Source organism: Crocodylus siamensis, chromosome 11, assembly GCF_052110815.1.
Source record: "Crocodylus siamensis isolate JL-2025a chromosome 11, ASM5211081v1, whole genome shotgun sequence".
In the NCBI taxonomy this organism is placed as follows: Eukaryota; Metazoa; Chordata; order Crocodylia; family Crocodylidae; genus Crocodylus; species Crocodylus siamensis.
In genome coordinates, this window is record NC_143405.1 from 13,467,229 (window position 1) to 13,487,590 (window position 20,362).

At 46.4% G+C, this 20,362-nt stretch overlaps 2 protein-coding genes across 7 annotated transcripts in view; one reads left to right on the forward strand and one right to left on the reverse strand.

Annotated features, from left to right (window-relative positions):
* The window catches only part of ASTN2 (astrotactin 2), a 598,062-nt gene that overhangs the window by 399,222 nt on the left and 178,478 nt on the right, over positions 1–20,362 (forward strand). For both annotated transcript variants that reach the window (XM_090021411.1, XM_090021412.1), the window contains one exon: positions 2,442–2,621. In XM_090021411.1, coding sequence (XP_089877537.1) covers positions 2,442–2,621 — 180 coding nt within the window. The remainder of the gene's footprint in view (positions 1–2,441; positions 2,622–20,362) is intronic.
* On the reverse strand, positions 10,289–18,544 carry TRIM32 (tripartite motif containing 32). 5 transcript variants are annotated; one of them, XM_090021415.1, is made up of 2 exons: positions 18,522–18,544; positions 10,289–15,264 (listed from the first exon to the last, which is right to left on the reverse strand). In XM_090021415.1, the coding sequence occupies exon 2, from the start codon at positions 15,196–15,198 to the stop codon at positions 13,255–13,257; it is 1,944 nt and encodes a 647-aa protein (XP_089877541.1). In that variant the 5' UTR covers positions 15,199–15,264; positions 18,522–18,544; the 3' UTR covers positions 10,289–13,254. The 5 variants fall into 5 exon arrangements, with proteins under 5 accessions (XP_089877541.1, XP_089877539.1, XP_089877540.1 ...); XM_090021413.1 differs by lacking the exon at positions 18,522–18,544 and adding an exon at positions 17,911–18,258; XM_090021414.1 differs by lacking the exon at positions 18,522–18,544 and adding an exon at positions 17,746–17,856.

Sequence of the window (20,362 nt, forward strand, 5' to 3'; positions counted from 1 at the left end):
GTTGCTACCCCTACTCATAAGCACATGGCTATACCAAGCATGCAGCCAGCACTCTTCCATTTCCTGACTCTATAGAGGCAGTATCTAATGCTCACAACCTTCTTGGTGAGGCAGAGAGAGGTTTCTCTCATTTTACATATAGGAAACTACAATTCATTCAAGGTCACACTAGAAGACCGACATAATTAGCGTAATAAAATGATAGTGTCAAAATTTGGTGACTTTTCTCTTCTTTCTTTTTCTTTATTTTTTTTTCGGTGGGAGAGGAGCACCAAGGCAGAAAATAGGTTTAATTTGAAAATGTGCATTGTGGAGATGTGAAAATATTGAAACTTGTTATCTCAACATTTTTTTTAAATAAAAACATTTTCCTTTGGAAATGGGGAAAATGTCAAAAGAGAATAGTGCAGCTTGATTCCCCCCCCCCTTCAATAAAAAGATTTGCTCACTAAAAATCGGGCTAACTTAAAAATAAATAAATCAGTTAATTAATTAATTGAAATAAAGACCTAAATAACTTGAAGAAGAAACAAAACATTTCATTTGGGGTCAAGCCAGAGGTTTGGGCTCAATCCAAAAGGAGATGTTTTGGCTTTTTTGGTTTACCAAAACAAAACAAGAAAAAAACTTTGGCTAAAAACATGTCTGTTTTGATTTAGTCTGAACTGGCTTTTCTCTCTCTTCCCCCTGCAGTTTTCTTTTGTTGAGGGAGGAGCAGAGGGGTGGTTTTCTTTGATTTTAGTTTTGGCCACTGAGCCAAACTATTAATTATTCATTGAGCTTTAAATACCACTGCCTGCACACAGAGATCTACAACCAAGGAATGCAAAGCCACTAAGAGTTATAGGATAAATACACTCCCATTCTGCACACATAGGAGAAGCCTCAATTGGGAAGCCGAAAGTGCGAAGAGGAAGGCACCGAAGTGTGTGCATAGACACCTGAATGAATGACCCAGTTTCTGAGAGGTGCTGAGAGGTCCTGTTTGCTCCCATTGGCTTTAAATCTAATACAGTAACTTTGGCCTCCGTGGCTTGGCCCTGGTGACAGCAGTGGAACATAAGGGAACAAAGCCTGGCTTCATGGGGTATATTTTCTTCTCAGCTCCTACCTTGAACTTGCAGTGTATGGTTTCCCTTCACTCAGCGATGCCCTTTCTCTCTGAATATATTCAGAGTTGTCCCTCCTTGCTCAGTAAGAGAATAGCATGGGCCTGACAGGATGATCATAACCCCCAAAGCTTGCCCCAGGCACATCTGCTTATTCTGTGCACCTTCGAATAGTGGGAAACCCAGTTCCCTGAGGAGGTGAACGTCAGAGATGTGCTGGCTTCTGGTTGCTTGGAGGGTCCGTGCTGGATGGGAGCCTGAAGAGACTGGCCTAGGTCCACCTGGGTTTATCAGTTTGGATCTTTCCCAGAGGTCAGCGTCATTCTGTTCAGAAATCTTACCTGCCGTCACGACCCTTCACAATCCTGCCTCGTGGCAATAACCCCACAAACATGGTGGACAAACTCAATAGAAACAAAATGTAGATTCAGTCAACAGAGACTTTTCCTCCTGGGGGATGAAGTCCTATGGTCCCTGCCGAAGAAGCCCACCTTCTTCAGAAGCATTCTCCCATCCTATCTGCCACCTGCCCCTGGATTGCCCTGCCCCAGACCCCTGTGCAAGGGGATGGGGCACTTGAGTGAAGGATCCTGTGCCTTTGTTAAGACGCATGCTTATGCTGCACCATGCCCGCATTGTGGCAGTGCCCTCCTACTTAGCCAGCACTAGGAAATATGGTGGGGAACTTGTTGTGGAAGCCTCTTGTGAAAATCCTGAGAGATGTAACCCCTGCTTTAGGGTCACTCGCTTTCATCTGAGACTACTGGGCAACCGAAAAGTTGATGGGACCCACAGTTCTAATCTTGTGTCCAGTTTATTACCCACCCGTTCAGGTTACTAAGGGATGTGCTCAGCTTTTCTAAAAATAAGCTGCCCAGAATATGTCCTTTGGGCCTGCTCCATTCTGTGAGCTGTAGGAAATGAATCCCTACAGCAGGGTGACATCTCCGGCTGTGCTAATTGCAAAACGGAGCTCTGACAAACCCTACGTGGCAGGCTTTCATTTCAATCCTAGCATCCTAAAAAAAGGTTCAGTCTCTGTGTGAGTCAGAGTGTGTGTGTGTGTGTGTGTGTGTGTGTGTTTCAGCACTCTCACTAGCAATTTATTTGTAAAATCACTTTGGAAGGGGAAGACACAGGAAGGTCTCAGAGTTGCAGCCCAAGGTAAATAGCACATAGCCATGCTTAGCAAATGATCATAGAAATCGAGGTAGAAGAGGGAATGCATTTGGCAGCTCTTCAGGGAACAGAGAATTTGGAGCAAGGAGTTTCTGTGGCTGCCCTGTCCTGCCCTACCCAGTGCCTCAATTGATGAAACACTCATTCTTTTAGGATTTGCAAATGTCCTCAAGATCCTCAACAAAGACAGCAGTCGGGAAGAGCTGCTGTCTTTCATTCAGCAGTATGGCTCCCATTACATCGCAGAGGCACTGTATGGATCGGAGTTCAGCTGCACCATTCACTTCCCCAGCAAGAAGGTACAACAGCAGCTTTGGCTCCAGTATCAGAAAGGTAAGTGTGAGTGGAAGGAGCAGCCCCAGCCTTGTGTGTGTCCACTGCTGGAAAAAGAAATGCGCCCCACCTTTACTGACCCACCTCCCAGCCCATTTTGCCACTGCACTGCATACACGTTGGACTGGGCCTGTAACCAGGAAAGATCAGAGGAGGCCTGCTGACCAAATGCCCAGTGACACCAGCCTGCTGCATGTGCCCAGGGGCAAGAGCTCCTGAGTCAGGCGATCTCTCCATTCCTGCTGCTGCCTCTTGCTCCTTCCCCATGCAGCTGCGCATCGCGCTGTTGCCTGCAGGCCTGAGCTGCCATTCCTGCTTTGAGATGAGCATGCCACAATCCTCATCATCTGCTTCCCTGCCCTGCTGCAGTGGCCCCCAAATGACATGGGTGATTTGGGTCACTTTATATAGATGTGACATAATTGAGCTGTCTCAGAATGGCTTCGTTTTATTGCTTGTGACAATGACGGTCTTTAAGGAAGTGTATTAAATCAATAGCAGACTCATTGTGCTACACTATAAATAACGAGACACATCATTAAACAGGGCAATAAACTTCAGGACTTTGAAGTAATACAATTAGGTTATGTTTATAAAAACTCCCTTATCGCTGTAACCTTCCACGTGCCAATTCATCTCTCTTCTCCCGGAAACCAAAGATATCCCCTTGACTTGATATTTTTCTATTGCATGTGACCACATTGTATGTATGAATGCTGAAAACCCACCACAGAATTTATCATTCTGGACCTGGCAACAGCGCTCTCATTTTACCTTTTGTGCATTGCTGTGAGTGGTCTAATTTATTGCAATCAAGAGGATACTAATGTACTACTTTTGAACCTCATTGGTGGCCTTTTGCCATTTTCCTTTTACACCCAGGCACAGCTATTCTCGTGAGCATATTTATGAAACACCATTTGTTTTATTTTTAAATAGTGATAAATTGGAGCTTGCCATCTTAATGTCCCTGTTTAGTGGAAAAACATTGTGGAGGTGTGTTGTTTACCTACATGCCATGTTATTAATCATTCACATTGTGCAGCAGCTTCCCGGGATCCCTTTGTAAACAGGTTGGTGCAAAATACACACAAGCCAGATTCTGCTCAGCACTGGGCTGGTTCAAATCCAAAGCAGCTTCACTGGAGAAAGAGCAGCACCACTAGATGTGGAAGGGTGTAACTGAGGGAAGACTCTAGATTTGTTGACTAAAACAAATAATAGCTATAGCTATTTTTGATACAATAATGATAGCCCTTGCACAGTATTTTCCATCCACAGCCCTCCACATACTTTAGAGAGATGAGTGGGTAGTATCATCCCTGCTTTATGGATGAGGAACCAAAAATGAAGGTTTGAATGGACTTTCTCAAGGTCAAACAGCAGGGCAATGTCAGAGACGAAGTCTCTTGACTCCTAGTCAAGTGCTTAGTGCACTGCAGCATGTAGCCTCCCTCACCAAACAGGTGCGTTACTGGTCCTTGCTGGGCAGATGGCAAGGTCATCTGTTTTTTTCAAATCTAGTGAGGCAAGGGAATCTCCCTCTCACAAAGCAGCTGCCTCTGGAGTAGTGTCCAACGTCCTGCACAGCTGCACAGCACTGACAGCTCTGCTGCTTCTTTTCTCATATACCATATCCCTAAGGCTTCTCCCCCGAGCTATCCCTCCACCAGCACTAGCTCATGCTGTTGCTACTCTTATCATCCCAAAGCAGCAGGAAGAGTATAGTGTCCTCGTATAACTAGAGGACACTGAGATTTAGCCCTTTTATAGAAGGACGAGATTATTTCCTCCTCCTAGTCTCTAGAAACTGCTTGAGGGGAAGGGTGATAAAGTAAAGCAGTTGCTATTTCTTCCATCTAGAGGTGGAAGGCATTCTCTTTCCATATGTATCCTAGTTCCGCCGCTTGCTCCTAAATCTGTTGTGATCTCCCCTGTTCCCATGAGAAGACCAGATGTTTTCAACTGCTTTTTTTTTTTTTTTTTATTCCGCAGTGTTGTATCTAGCACATAAGGTCTCACCTGTATTTTCTTAATATATGTCCCATACTACCGTGTGCACTTTGCAAACAAATACGTACATATGCTGCATGGTTATATGTCTCAGGGTCTTGTGAGTTCCAAGGTTGAAGTTCAGTTGCAGATAGGAGGAGAGACGGGATGGTCTAGCGAATGGGTCATGAGCTTGAGATACCATGGTCCAACTTCTTGTGCCGCCGTGACTTTCTGTGTGATGTGGGTCAAGTAACTAAGGCCCAAGACCCACTAAAAACAGTGGTGGTTATGTGCCTAAGTATCTTTGAGGATCTAAACTTTAGCCTCTCAGCAATTCAGTTGCATCTATAAAATTAGGATGCACCCCTTCCTTGCCAAGTTGTAAGATTAAACGTATTTGAAATTGGGAAATGCTCTGACATTACAGTAATGGTGTCTAAAGGAAGTTCTCTGCAATGGTCTGTATCACTTTGTGCATTCGGCGCATTCAGAGTCTTGAAAATTGTTTAGGGAGGCTCTGTCATTAAAGGGTTAGAGAAGATTGGGAGTCTGGAGAGGCCTGGCTCCTCTCCCTCAGTCTCAGAGGGAGCACGGTTGATTAGTCACAGAGACGGTTAGTCAGTTCTGTTCTCAGCTCTGCCTTTGACTTGCTTTGTAACATTGGCAACACCCTGTGCCTCAGTTTCCCTATCCAGGAAACTAATATTACACCTGCCTAAGGGGTTGCCAGAAGGAAAGGAGCTCTGTGGTGCAAACAATTAGTCTTAAAGAAAAAAAAAGGAGGAGGAGGATCTGAATTAAGACCCCCAACCCAGACAGTTGTACCGAGTATCTTCTCAATTCAGAAACATTTCTGGCCAAACGCACACATCCCGCTAGCCAACCCATTTCATAACGGTGCACAGAATCAACATATGCAGCTTGTCTATTAAATATACAAATAGCTCCGTGCTACTGCAGTTTGGTAACAGACTAAATTTACGAAACGGGGGGAATATTTCAAGCTAATTGGACCTGCACCAACCAGCAAGTTATAAAAATGTGTGTTGTAGCAGGTTTGCTGCTTCCTATAAAAATATCTTAATATTTTAATTGACTTCATATATCAATCTGGAGGCCTCAGGAAGAGGTACCCGCCAAAAAAAAAGTGTACAATCTGTGCATTTGTGTCCTAATTGAAAACATTGTCTCCAGCATGAAACTGCGCCACTGGCAGTCCGGCTTCTTGTAAATTGCTGGGCCAGACCCTGGCCAGTTGCCGATGTTGGAACAGCTTGAATACCATGCTAGCAGGCTGCAGAAGGCAACAGTAACCACTAGCCTTCATCTGTGTAGGTGTTTGCATATGGATTTCTTCAGCCAGATGGAAGAGATGCTGATCTAGTTCTGCTGAGAGCCAATACAAGGTTTGCCCCTCTCGCTCTTGATGCTTCAAGCATGATATAAAAGTCAGGAGAGCCCCGTTGCTCTATCCCTAACAAATGCAAAATGAACGCTTCCCTGTGGTGGTGACAGAAAGGATAAGGTGTTTGCTGGAGCAGATGAACAGCCGGGTCTCTGTATTCGTTATTAGACAGGGGAAGGGAGAGACTGAATTCATCCTCTGTACATTTATAGTTTCACAGTGTCTAGGGTCAGAAGGGACCTGAGCAGATCATCAAGTTCGACCCCCTGCCCTGGGCAGGAACGAGTGCTGGGATCATAGTACCCCAGGCAGATCTCTATCCAACCTCTTCTTGAAGACCCTCAAGGCAGGGGAGAGCACCACCTCCCTTGGGGGCCCTGTCCAGAGCCTGGCAGCCCTAACCGTAAAGTAATGCATCCTGATATCAAGCCTGAACCTGCTTTCAACCAGTGTGTGGCTGTTATTTCTTGTTATCCCAGGTGGTGCCCAGGGGAACAGGGTCTCACCTATTTTTTGGTGGTCCCCCCAGGTGAGTTTATAGATGGCCACCAGATCTCCTCTCAGTTTTCTCTTGTGGAGGCTGAATAGATGCAGGCCCTTTAGTGTATCTTTGTAGGGCCTGCTGCTCCCTGGCCATGCAAGTGGACCCCCTCAATGCTAGCCACATCCCTCTGAAGTGCGGCACCCAGAACTGGACGCAGTACTCCAGCTGCGGCCTGACCAGTGCTGCATAGACGGGGAGGATCACCTCCCTGGACCTGCTTGCAATGCATCTGTAGATGCACGATAAGGTGCGGCTAGGCTTACTGACCACTTCCTCGCATTGGTGGCTCATTTCCATCCTGGAGTCAACAATGACTCCAAGATCCCTTTCAGGCCATGTGTTGTTGAGAAGGGTGTTCCCCAGCCTATAGGTGTGTTGCTGGTTCCTTCTCCCTAGATGCAGCACCTTGCACCTGTCTGCAATGATTCCCATCCTATTCTCACCTGCCTATCTCTGCAACCTGTCTAGATCTAGTTGTATTCTGTCCTTCTGGTGTGCCCACTTCTCCCCACATCTTTGCGTGATCAGCGAATTTGAACAGTGTGCTTTCTATGCCCACCTCCAAGCCGCTGATAAAGATGTTGAACAGTGCAGGCCCCAGGACCAAGCCCTGGGTGACCCCACTGCCCACATCCCTCCAGGTCAAAAACAACCTGTCCACCACCACTCTCTGGGTGCGACCATCTAGCCAATTTGCCACCCACCTGACTGTGCAGGCATTAATGCTGCAGGCGCCTAGTTTTTTTTTATGAGAACGGGGTGAGAAACAGTGTCAAAGGCCTTCCTGAAGTCCAGGCAGATGACATCCACCTCGGTGAGCTGGAGATGGGAACTATGCTTGGGACAGATTCCCAGGAGGGCAATCCCCAGAGGTGAGGGAAGAGCTTTTCCTAATCTATTGCAAGATAGTATGAGCAGCCTGGCCTTCCTGCCACCTTAACCCCTTCTTGCCAACCTTGGAAAAGCTGAAGCCACCAGTGTTTCTGTGTAGGGGACAAGAAGAAATTGAGGGGAAGTTTCTTTCCTTTTAGGGCTGAGGCAAGCACTGAAGTTTGCCTTTCCCCAATCTCCCTTCCAGAAAATGAGTTAGACAGAGAGCAAACAAAACAAACCTACTTTTAGTTCATTTAAAATGATGAAAGGTTCTGCTTTCTGGGCCTCCTTGGCTATGTTACCTAGCAACACCACCTCATCCGAGGGGCCTGCGCCAAGACCTGGAAATCGACCCATCCATTGATCCATTTCACCGGGACCCAAACCCGTCCTCTCCACACTGAGGCTGTTTAATGCTTTGTATTACATTCCCACCAATTCTACAGACATCTTCATTTGGCAGGTGGGGCAAAGGAGCTGCCCTGAGGCCACCTCCTGTAGCATTTCAGCGACTGTCACACAGGAAACAGAAAGGAGGAAACAGGAGAATCCTTCAAGAGGGGAGTGCTCAGACAGCAAATGCACCTGCTGCCGATTGAGCCATTCAGCGCAACATGATTACAGTCTGCTTGCTTTGGGTTAGGCTTTCTGGGGAGAGAAGGGAGCCATGGCGGGAATGGGAATAGTTGTTCTGGGAACCAAACTGGACACGCCAGACAGGCATCTCAGGCAACCCATCTCTGCAACACGCTCATTTCCAGCAAGATAAGCACGACACAGAAAATAAATGGGCATTTAAAAATGTCACCACCTGTGACAAAAACAGGGAGGTTATCTTATCAGCAATACAGCAGAGGGTCTCCTGCAGCGAAGCACTTTAATGACAGCTTTTGTTCACAGCACTGTGCATGCTGTAACCGAAGCTCTCAACACGCCCGTAAGGTGAGCTTGCTTGAGGCAGAGGGGTTAAGTGACTCACCCAAGACCATACAACATCAGATTAAAACTCAGATGTTCCCAGGCCTCTGGCTCAGATGGTTCATTTCCCTTGCAAACACCATAGCCAGGGAAATTGAAGCTGCTGAGAGGTCTTGAGTACTGCAGACTTGCTGTGCTTGGAAAAGGAGCAGTTATGTTTGCTCTGTCAAACACAACCAGTGCCCCTGATCATGGGCTTGGGATAATTTTATTTTGTTCTTTTTACCCCCTTTTCTGCAAATGGCAAAAACCTAGAGCTCCCTTGTCTGAACACCTCCAGAGCAGGTCCCAGCTGTTATAGGGACTCACAACTTTTCCCAACCTGTCAACTTTGAACTCATGGTCATCACCTTTATCGTCTTTCAAACCTGGCATTAGGTGGGTCCCTGAAAATCAGTATGTAAAATACATTGTACAGCTTCCAGTTCCTAGGCACAATTAGGTGCATTCAGAAAGCCAGCAAAGTGACTTCTGCAACTGGCTATTGAAGGATATGTTACCTTTGCCCTTTGCTTTTCTTTCTCGGTTACCAGTCAAAGTGTCTAGAATTTCTTATTAGCTTGAAGACTGTTTCTGCAAACTAGCACTCTGTTACTTTTAAGACTTTACAGCATGCTGTTTTTGCCATGCTCTATATTGTAAAGCCACATATGTAACATTTTGTTCAAGCTAAGAAAAAAATGTATAGCCAGTTGCTGTGAAATTTAGTTTAGACTAAAATATGTGCTGTGAATCAGTCTGCTAAATGACCTTATGCACTGTTCATTGTAATCCAAAATTGCCAGGCAAGTGCAGTAATTAGTTGTGCAAAATGAAATAACTTTAAATCCCCGCACTGAGTAATGACCCAGAAAAATCACTTAAGCTACACAAAGAAAGAGCTGAACAGCATCTGTATTTATTTTTACTTTTGTAATTCTGCTCCTTTGGTTCAAAAAAACCCCCAACTTACAAACATTCGCAAACTCAAACTTCACAAGCTGATTTCCATATAACAAATGTAGACAGTGGTTATACCTACTCAGAGAAATCCTGCCTTTTCATGAAACGGCTGATCAGTACCAAATCTAGCAATGCCAATAAATAGAGTAATCACTCTGTCATGTTCTTATATTTTACAAACTAGCAGCTCATTGCTGCTGAAAGAGATGCCTCACATCATATGCTGGGCGATATAAAATTGTATTCTACAAACTGAGCCGGGTAGCGGAGAAATTAGAGGATGTATCCTCATTGAGGGTGCTGATGTCTTCTAACCCTAAATGCCATTGCTTAGCTCTCTTGTGGTTTCCCCAAATAAAATATTCTTAATGTTTCTTGTCCACTAGCACTTATCAGGCTAGCCTATTTAATCCACAATAATCAGTTAAACCTGATGCTACCCCCTGTGAGTCAGATAAGCAATATTATCCTGATTTCACAGGAGGCTAAACTAAGGCCAGCAGTGGTTCACTGCTCAGTGGCAAACCTAGAATTATAACCCAGACTTTATGTCTCTAATCACTTAGATGCAATTTCAGCTAGTTTAACTAAATGTGTTATGGAGGAGTGGAGACGGTCTGCTTTTGAAGCATCGGGTATCAGCCACAGCAGGGAGGTAGAATACCAATCTTAAGGGACTACCGGGTTGGATGAATGTGAGAAACCCTAGTATTTTGCTTATGAGATGGGGAGAACAATACAAGATAAAGTTACCCTTGGCCTGCCAAAGAGATCAGCTTTGTTGGCCACATCCTGACAGCATGAGACGAGGTATCTTGCTGATGCTGTGTTAGCAAGTCTAATTCCTGTTGGCCATGGAAACAGATCTGCCACCAAAGGAAGTGTGAGGAGATGAAGCGTTTTTAATAACCAGATGAGCCATTTGTGATGCACTTTTAATTGGATCAATTTTCCCTTTATTACACAACCTTTAAAAATCAACCACACACTCATAATCGGACACATTCCTTCTCCAGGTGAAAAGCAGAAGCCACAGTATTTTATCACAGTCTTTCATTACTTTATTTCATCTCATGTGGCAAATGATCACAACACCAGGGAAAAATACTGTTGCATGGGATGCAGCTCTCTTGCAGTCAATTCCACTTTACCAAAGGAGGCATGTACTAAAATTAGGGATAGCAGTTCCTTTTCTGTCTCCCATCTCTGCCTGAAACAGGAGAACAGAACAGCAGCTGCGAAGCAAAATGCATGCACAGGCACTGATCTCCTCCCTCTACCTTCTACCACAAGTGCATCTTAAAATAAAGTGGTATTTTCTTTGAATCTGTAATAGAGGGTGGAACAGACAGTGGAGACTTAGTTTATATGGCGCGGCCATTGGGACAGAGCTAGGCAGCCAAGTGCTCAGTCAGCGCAAAAGGCCATGTTTTAAGTCTACTTAAATGTATGTCTGGGCTCTAGGAATCATTACTAGTGGAATGTGTACTACAGAAGGATTTTACTGGAACAGCATTCGATGTAGGCGCTTACTACCAAAGATAACATTGCTTCAACGAGTCGGTTTCATGGAAGCTTTCTCCTGAAAGCAGCTCTTAGAAACAAGAGAGATTTTAAAATGTGAAATACCAGCATGATAGGAATCACCATAACTCTAAATGACTTGGCTTACAGCAAGGTAATTAGCTATAAAAGATCCCAGATAAAACAGTCATTTCCCCCTAAAAAACATATATATCATGACAATACAGAGTCCCCAAATTGCCACTACACGCTTGATGCAAAGTTCAACTTCCCCCTCCCCCCCGAAAAAACAACCCAAACAAACAAACAAACAAAAAACAGAGAGAGAGGCAGGATGTTAATCCCTGTTTGGACGTTTGTAGCTATAACAAATAGCCTGCAGCTCATCTGGGTGACGGCTGAAATTTTAAATCCCATTAAGCAGTTGGTTGCTTCCACGTTCCTACTGATCTCTGTGTTTAGCCTGTCCCCCGAAACCTCTTCTAGAAAATGACTTTCTATTATAGTTTCACCAAGATGCCGTAGGCAGGACTGGACCACGCTGTGCCTGTCTCTGGGCACACTAACAAGGTTTCAGGGTACCTGGGTCTATTGCACTGGCCCCTGCACAGTTCTTCAGCTGCATCAAGGAGTTTTAAAAAACACTGTTCTCTTTGCTCCAGACATTTGTTCTTGAAGCTCCCACAGCTGTCAAAACAACTGGGTGGAAGGGCAACAGCAGCAACTTCTCCGGCAAGGCCCTTTTAACTGCCGTTTTGCTAAGAAAAGGGAAATTTTATGGGAACTGAAAAATCCACCTGTTCTACACACATGGTAGCATAGATTTCATACCCTGGCAAATACAGTTGTAAAATGTTGGACGTGACAGCCACTATAAAACCTGCTTTTATATTGTCTGTCATGCCCCAAAATTTGCAACTACATTGTTGATGGTAACAAATAAGCGCACTGCAGTGTAACTATTATCTTTGGCAGATTAACATTCTACAACTGTGGCCTATTTAAATGTTTCTTTTCTTCAATAAACCATTTTAGATGAGCAGCACCACACTGAGGTTTGTGTTTATCAGCCAGCATAGATGCTCCGTGGGTGCCTTAATTCACACAGCTGCAGTTTTGTGCTTCATTTGGCCCAAAGCCGTGATGAACATGAACTCTGGTGCTTGCTAGCACCATAAAAAACACTGAGGAATAAAGCATTTGGCTGTGCACAGGGGAGCAAAAAAACACAAAAAAGCAGAGCATCAGTGGAACACCTGAGAAACAAAATATAAATCCTTCCTCTCCCTACCCTCCACCCCTTTTCCCCCCCGTATCTTATGAACAAGTAGCTTTCACACAGAGTGCAAACTGGTGGAAACCCATCAATAAATGCAATGGTCTGGAATGCAGCATATTGAAGTGTGCTGGTGAACGTACAATTTGTCACGCCTGATCTTGTTTATTCCCACTTCTTTCCCTCCACCCCGGCAAAGTTTCAGATACCAACCATACATTCAAAGACAGTTTCCAAGCTACATTTAATAGTAAAACAATTTTGAATGCTGATAGATTGAAATCAAATTCTGTTAAATAGGTTTGCCATCCCATTCTCTCTTCCCACCGACCCTGCCTCCCTTCCCTCCCTAGCCCTACTCACTTTATACTTTCCTCATGCTAATCAAACTCTTTCCATATAATAAAATCCTGCTTGCGGTTAGGGAGTGGTTCTCTAGCTCCTGTCAGTCTTCCAGGATTGCACTGTCCCCACTTCATATTGAATAAACAGGAGGACCGAGCTGGGTTTACCCATGGCACCATGAGGACAATTTCCTAAATACCAGAAAGATAGAGTAAGGCAGCCCCTGCTCTTCAGCTTTAAGCCACCTGCCACTCTATGCAGTTTAGGAAGGCTCTTTTGCTTTAGGCAGCTGCAGTCCTGTAATCAGAAACAGTTTTTTCCATCATAGTTGTCCAGACAACTGCTACTGAGTTCCTCGTGAGCATCACGGTGAGACTAGTATCACTTCACGGATCCTCTAAGGAAAAGCGATTTACAATGGTCAGTCAATGTTTATGGCACAAAGAAACATGCAGTGGTGGAAGCTGCAGCACAAGGAGGTAATGTTTATGGAGTGATCGGTCACTGGACACAAAACCTATACTCTCCAAATACCCTTCACTCCAACAAAGGGTTGGGTTTTTTTTTTTACAAATAAAAAAAAACACACCACACAAGCTATTTGATTTCTAAACACAAAATACAGATGGCCCCTATGCGCCACCCTCCAAACTGGTATGGCAGTCTACCTGAAGGTTTGGCACTGACTACTGTCAAGTTGTGATGAGGCTGGAAGAATCTATGAGAGGCGCTTTTACGCACTGAAATGCCCTTACGGTGTTGAGTATCTCCTTAAATGGTAACTGTAGATCTTAATGCAGTGATCCCAGCAGTCCAGCACTAGCAGCTGCCCCTTGGGTGTAATGGCTATTCCAACAGGGCAGGTGAGTCCTTCTCTGATTAAGATGTTGTAGCCACCTCCTTTAGGAAAATGCAGAATTTCTTTACGGCTGCTGTCTGCAACAATCAGATCTCCCCTGGCATCCACACACATCCCAGCAATGCACCGGAAATCCTCATTCTCCGAGAAGAAGTGGCTGATCTGGCGGCCTAGCTGCCCATCCGGACCGACAGAGCCAATCGAAAAGCCCCCTTCCAGGTGGTGCTCATGCTGACGGTTCTCCAGGTTGAGTCCCAGCCCTTGAGTGAAGTATATAGTCCCTTCAGTGTCACAAGTGACAAACTTTGGGCGCACTGCACTGCATAGGCAACTGTACTTAACTACGCCAACGCCGCGGTCCACAGTAAAACACCAAAGCTTCCCCCCTTCCACATCGGTCACCACAAACTGCCCAGAAGGCAGAGCAGTGATGCCCCATGGCTTACTTAGCTGGCTCCTGTGACATGCCACACAATGTCCATCCATGGTATACACCTTTACTGAGTTATCATAGCTGTCAGTCACTCCTATCAAACCATGGCAGTTCATGGTGACAGAAAGAGGAGTCAAATTAGGTAGGTCCGCTCCAAGGAAACTCAGTACAAAGCTATCGATGCCACTAGGGCTCCTCCGGATCTCTTTCAGAAAGCCCTTGCGGGTAAATACCTGGATTCGGAAATTGCCACGATCTGCCACTAGTACCTCTCCCTGGACAGTGACGTGGAGACTGACGGGAAGATTAAACATCCCTGGCTGGCTGCCTTTAGAGCCCATCTTCTTGATGAAGTTACACTGTTGGATACTAGAGGCTGTTTCAGGCATCCTTGGCTTAGCCGGTGAAGAGTTTGGTGTAGAACAAGTCTCTTCCTGCCCCACGTCAATCTCTCTAAATGACACCGATGAGGATGCGACAGTCTCCATCAGCGATTCTTCCATGTTGACAGTCCGAGGTTTCTTTACCACCTGCCCAATCTGCAGTGGCCCCACATGGCCCACCTTGAGGAGCTCAACCTCTTGCAGAGTCAGCTCTCTTGGGAAGTTATTGGTCAGTTCTGGCTCTTCTTCATCTGCTGCCTCCTCCAAAACAGCTATATCTCCCTGCTTAATTTTGGCAAGGAAGTAGTCACACCGGGACACTATCTGCACCTCTGCTAAGTTCAGCAGATAAGCTTGTTCCTCCATTATCTGGTTATTTACTTTCTCCACTTCTGACAAAGAGTTCATGAAGAACTTGCGTGACCGAGACAATTCCTCTTGGATCTTGCGCTCCTCCTTGCTGTAATCCTGCAGGACTGCTTTGTATCTGGCTTGCAAGTCTTTGGAGACCCCCTCCAGTGATGCTTTCTTCTTCTGCAGATCCCCCATGAGCTCCCGTAACCTGCCAAGCTTTGCCCCAAATTCCTTCCTTCTCTCATCGGCAGCCTCTTTGATAGCAATGATGCTGTGCCCTCGTTGCACATGCTCCATCTCTCTGCATGGCTCACACAGAACTAAGTTGCAACTCTTGCAGAAGTGCCTGGGGAGCCTCCTTCCACAAGCCTTGCACATGAGAAGCCCCACAGCCTCGCTCAGCCCCGCAGTGTCTATGATCTTCAGCACTGTGAGGTTGTCAGTCAGCTGAGCCAAGTTTGTGATTCGAGTGATCTTGCTGCAGAAGGGGCAGCGTATCCCATTAATGCTGTTCGCCAGCAGTTTCTCCAAGCATTGCTTGCAAATGGTGTGCCCACAGTGTAAGAGTTTGGGTCTCAGCTGGTCTTCTGTAAAGGACTCCATGCAAATGGGACACTCCAGGACTTCCCGGAGGGCATCTGGGTTGAGATGTGGGGCAGCAGCCATGACTTTCCAAGGTAGTTTCAGCTAGTGCAGAATTTGTCCTTACATTTATTCCAAGGTGCTCTGATCCTGCCCAAAAAGAAGGAGGAAAAAGTGATTTATTTTCTCTCTACCAGCAGCTCTATATACATGCAATATATTTCTGATTTATTACCCAACTCTGGCAAAAAAAAAAAAAAAAGGAAGAAATCCAGTTGGTCCTTCCGCATGCTACAGTGGCAGATTAATCTCAGCTGGTCTCACACTGGGCAAATTCCAATGCTAAATGCCTTTTCCAATACAATGAATAATCTTCTTGCAAAATATAATGTATAAGCAAACCTGAAATAAGTGTAAGGGCAACAATAGATACTGATGACTGAATTCTGTCCTCAGAGTGCCTTCAAGTTTATATAATGTAAGAAAATCCTGGGCAAGTACACCAAGCATTAAGATTTCATAGACTTTAAGGGCTGGAAGGGACCTCTGAGATCATCAGATATTGCGTGTTAAAAGTTTGGCAATGATAAGGAGCAGATCGTGGCTGCCTTAGGATACTAGCAGGTCTACCCTAGAGATTTAGATTCATGTGTGGCATCAGACATGGGTAAAGTGAACAGGATTGTTTTATCTTTCTAGATAACTATGATCAGCTGCAAGTTTCATATACATTGAAGAAAGATAAATTCCAGTGTAAGTGATGTTACAGGAGCTGGTTTCTACAGTTTTAGCACATTTGAGAGTATGCTGCTCAGATTTAATGCAATACATTTCATTCATCTCTTCATTCCTGCTTCTCTACCCGAAGACACTGGGAAAACCACTTTCATTACACCAGTGAAAGTGTTAATAACTGGTCCAATAAAAATATGTGAATGTGAGTGCTCAGTATCCATTCTCAGACTTGGTTTTAAAATGTAGCTCATTTCATTTAATTTAACAATCTGGTAGCATCCATCCCATTTTGGTTCAGTCTGATGCCACTGCTTATCCAGGTTTCCTGTATCCTCACATCACTCCCTACTGTGAAAAGATTCCAGCAGTTCTCACTAAAGCAGCCCCATTCAAAAGGGTTCACATCGTTAAGCTATTATTCAGTAGACTCCTTTTCCATATCTTTGCTATTCCTTTGCTTTGCCATTAAAAGAGGCTGGGGGGTTGGGGTGAGGGAAGTTAGAAATCCCCGAGGATCGTTTTTTCGGGGTTCTTCACATGAAGAGCAGTGCTGCAAGCCCTGTACAGAACTGTGGACTCTCGGCTGTTCTCTGAGTCGTGGTTGCTTGTTCTCAGCATTTTTTACCTCCCTGCTGAGCCTGCTTCATTCTTGGGAGGATTTTAGACAGAAAGGTTTGGTGCATTTCAGGAGACCACTTGCTCGACAGAAAGATGACATTTACAGTAGAGAGAAGCACTTTGTTCTCATGCAGGGTGAAGCATACATTCATTTATCTGCTTCCAACCAGAGCCCTGTTTGCTGTTCTGTGCAGCCCTCATTCTCAGGGACTGGATCGATGCTTTAGTGGAGTTGCAATGAACTACCAACTGAGATCTGCTCCTTAGCTCCCTGGATTAGCAGCACTGTGGATTTAAGACTGTCCCTGGGAAGTGACAGGTGTCCAGCACTGAAACAGGAGAGTTGCCTTTATCTTTAGCATGGGCAGGAGGCTGTGGGACCAGGAGAGAATGCTGAAAAGTAGGCCAAAACCATTCCCTCAAGGGGTGAACAATGGCATTGAAAAATGCTAAAAGCAAGAAACCCAGAGTGTAAAACAAAACCTACTATCTAGGTTAGCAATTTCAAATCAGGGTGCCTTGAAATCTTCTCAAGGGTACTGAAAAGTGCCACGCAATATTAGCCCTATTAGGTATGCAAACATGATTCATGCGACAAACCCAGCTACTTCAAATAGGAATCCATCTTATTAAAAACGCCAACCCTTGTGGTAGTCTTTCTGAGTTCTCTGCAATAGGTAAAACGCTGTATTTATGTTGTGTGTGTGCACACGCGTGTGCGTGCAATAGGAGAAATGCTGTATTATTTTGTGCGCGTGCATACAATAGGAAAACGGTTGTATTATTGTACGTGTGCATGCGTGCAGTAGGAAAAATGCTGTCTTATTTTGTGTGCGCGCAAGAGGAAAAATGCGGTGTTGTTATGTGGGTGTGTTTGGGTAATCAAGCCAGCCAAAACGAAAAGCCGGCATTTTCTGAGGGCTGCTTGCAGTTTAAGCAGGGCTGGGTCTGAAGGAGGTTGAGACCCACTGATCTAGGTATACGCCGTCCGTAGCAATACGCCAACAGCTTTTGCTTACGAGCGATAAAGGAGGATGCTGGAAATGCCATAAAGGGCTGCTGACCGCCTTGAAGGGGGGCATGCTTTTGTTAGGGATAAGCAGCTTTTTCCTTTTAAAGCGGGTCAGATTTCCAACAGGCAGAAGGAAACAGCGGCCTTTGAATAACAGAGAGATAGATAGATACAGAGAGAGATGGGGAGAAAGAGAGAGATCGAGGAAAAAAGAGACAGAGGAGCTCCTGGGTTTCAGGAAGGCCCGTGGGTCTCCCAGCCTTTACCTCACTCACAGGAGCCCCGGGTTTGACCGAGGCTTCACCCGCCCCTCCCCGCGGCCCGGCCCGCGCTGCAGGGCGCACAGCCCGCGCCGCCCCTCCCTGCCCCGGGGTGCGGGTGCGGGTGCGGGTGCAGCCGCGGCCCGGCCCGACCCCGCCGCCGCCGCCTACCTGCCCGCTCCTCCGGCCGCCGCCGCCGCTCCCAGGCTGCTCAGCGAGCTGCGCCCAGAGCAGGCTGGGAGCTGTAGTCCGGCGCGGGGATGCTGCGGGCGCCGCCTGTCTGCACCGAGCCCTACCCGCAGGCGGCTTTGGCTGAAGCGTGCCCGGGTGAGCGGCTCCGATGCTGCCCTGCCCCAGCAAGAAAGGTTGTCCTGGTGCCCAGCCTCCACCCGTGTTGCAGCCGGACAGCATGGCGCCTCGCTGGGCTCCGTCCTACGTGGGGCCGTGGCCTGAGATTTCCGGCCGGCTGGAGGGAGCCGCAGCTGCCGTTCAGCCCCCCTCTGCAGGCTGAATCAGCCCGGCCCCCTCGGCTCATCTGTCACGGCCCCCCGAACCATTTGTGGTTGCCCTCCGCTGGGCTCTTCCCTAATTTGTCCACGTCCTTTCCATAGCAGTGGCCCAAAACTGGACGCGGGACTCCAGATGTGGCCGCGAGGGGAGGAATCGCTGCCCTCGACCCTCCGGCAACGCTGCTGCTCGCGCAGCCCGGAGGGCTGTTAGCCTTCTTGGCAAAGGCCCTGGTTTTGGATTGATATCGTGCATACTTTGTGCTGTATACTTACCCGGCAGGGGAAATACCAGGAGCCCTACGGGGGTTTTCCTAGTCGCTTTTCTGGCATGGAGTAGTACCCGTGGACGTAATGTGTAGGTAACCTCCCACTTTCATTTCCAGTGGGAAGATCTTGGCATTACGCCCACTTTATGGAAATGGGAGACTCCTCCCTAGCTTGCTTTTGCTGCCGTATGGCTGAGGGCAAGTAAAACTTGGGTACATCTGAACCCCAGGCCTCCGGGCTTGGGCCTGCATGTAGGATGCCTGCCAAAGGATTTGGAAGCATCTGAAGCCCCAGGAGGTGGAGGATGTTTGCCAGGTGCAGGGCCACATTCAGTTCTTGAATGACTCGTGGATTTGGCTTGGAACACGCACAATATTCCTTAAAAAAAAACCCCAAAACTGGGACACATTGTTGGCTTGTAGTCAGCTTATTGTCCACTGTAATCCCCAGGTCCTTTTCTGCAGAGATGCACATAAAGGGTGGCTTAGGCAGCATCCTGAGGCTGTGGCTTAGGAAGAGCCAGGTCTTGCCTTCATTTGCGAGTAGGCCTGCTTCCCTTCTTGGAGGCCAGCAACCCATTTAGCTGCTCTAATACCAACCCCCAGTGTAGAGAAGAGCAGGCAGGGTTTGCATCCCAGCCTGCCCTTCTTTGCTTGTAGGATTTGACATGGATAGGACCTGATCATGATACAAACTGTTCTTGGCATATTGGATATTGTTCCCTATAGCTGTGTGTCAGCAACTGAGGTGGTGACCGCAGGGTGGTTCCTTACCTACTGACAAAAAAGGAGGCACCTTCCAGTTACGTTCCTATATTTCTAAGATGCATCACACCTTCCATCCAAGGATCTCAGACTGCTTTATAGATGCAATGTACTTCACTTATATAATATTGGATGACTGCATAATTAGCTTACTTATATAGCACATTGCCCGCACATTGTATCATCTAGTATTGCTGCATTTTAATTACCATGTTGGTTAAGTGCATGCACTGCTTAAGTGCATAGCATAGTTCAGCTCTGCTGTCTACTTTATAACTTCATTGTACTTGGATAATTGCATGTTGACTGTAATGGTAGTTCTTTACCTAGTAACTAATTGGCCTTGATTTAACTGCCAGAAACAGGGAACAGGAAGCTGCTGTCAAAGAGGTGCCATTAGAGCTTCGGAAATGAGCTGGACTAATCTGTTTCATGGCTGCTGTCTCCCTATATTTTCAAAGCGTCTAATAGAACAGGGGCAGCCAACCTGCGCCATAGGTGCCACATGTGGCACAGGCAGCATCTGTGTGGGTGCCCTGTGGCAGATTGGGGAGGGGACAGGTAGCACAGCAGCAGATAGGGCTGGGAGCAGAAAGCAGAGCATCAGATCAGGAGGGAGCACAGGGCAGGGAGCAGACAGCAGAGCAACAGGTTGGTCAGGGAGCATAGAGCAAAAAGCAGAAGAGCAGATCAGGTAGGGGAAAGGGATCAGAGTGGCACTTGGGAGGATGGGGAGCTAATTTGTGGCTTGCCTGCTGAAAACAAGGCTGACTCCCGCTGTAATAGAAGCCTCGAAATATGAGGAGAAAAACCTTGGAAATTCAGGAAGCTGGGCAATTTCCAAACTGTTGGCACCGCAGCCTTGACAACACAGGGCATGTATGTACTTAGCAAGCCTTGCTTACAGTGTTATTGGTGCCACGGTTTTAGCAACCCCAAAACCAATGAGTTCCCTTCATTTGTAAGGCTTCTAATAGCAGACCTGACTTGAAAATTATGGGGGCTTGTCAGTCTGGGGGCTGCCAAATACCATGGCACTGATAAATCTTTAAGCAATGCACGTTAAGTATGCAGTGCTGCCAT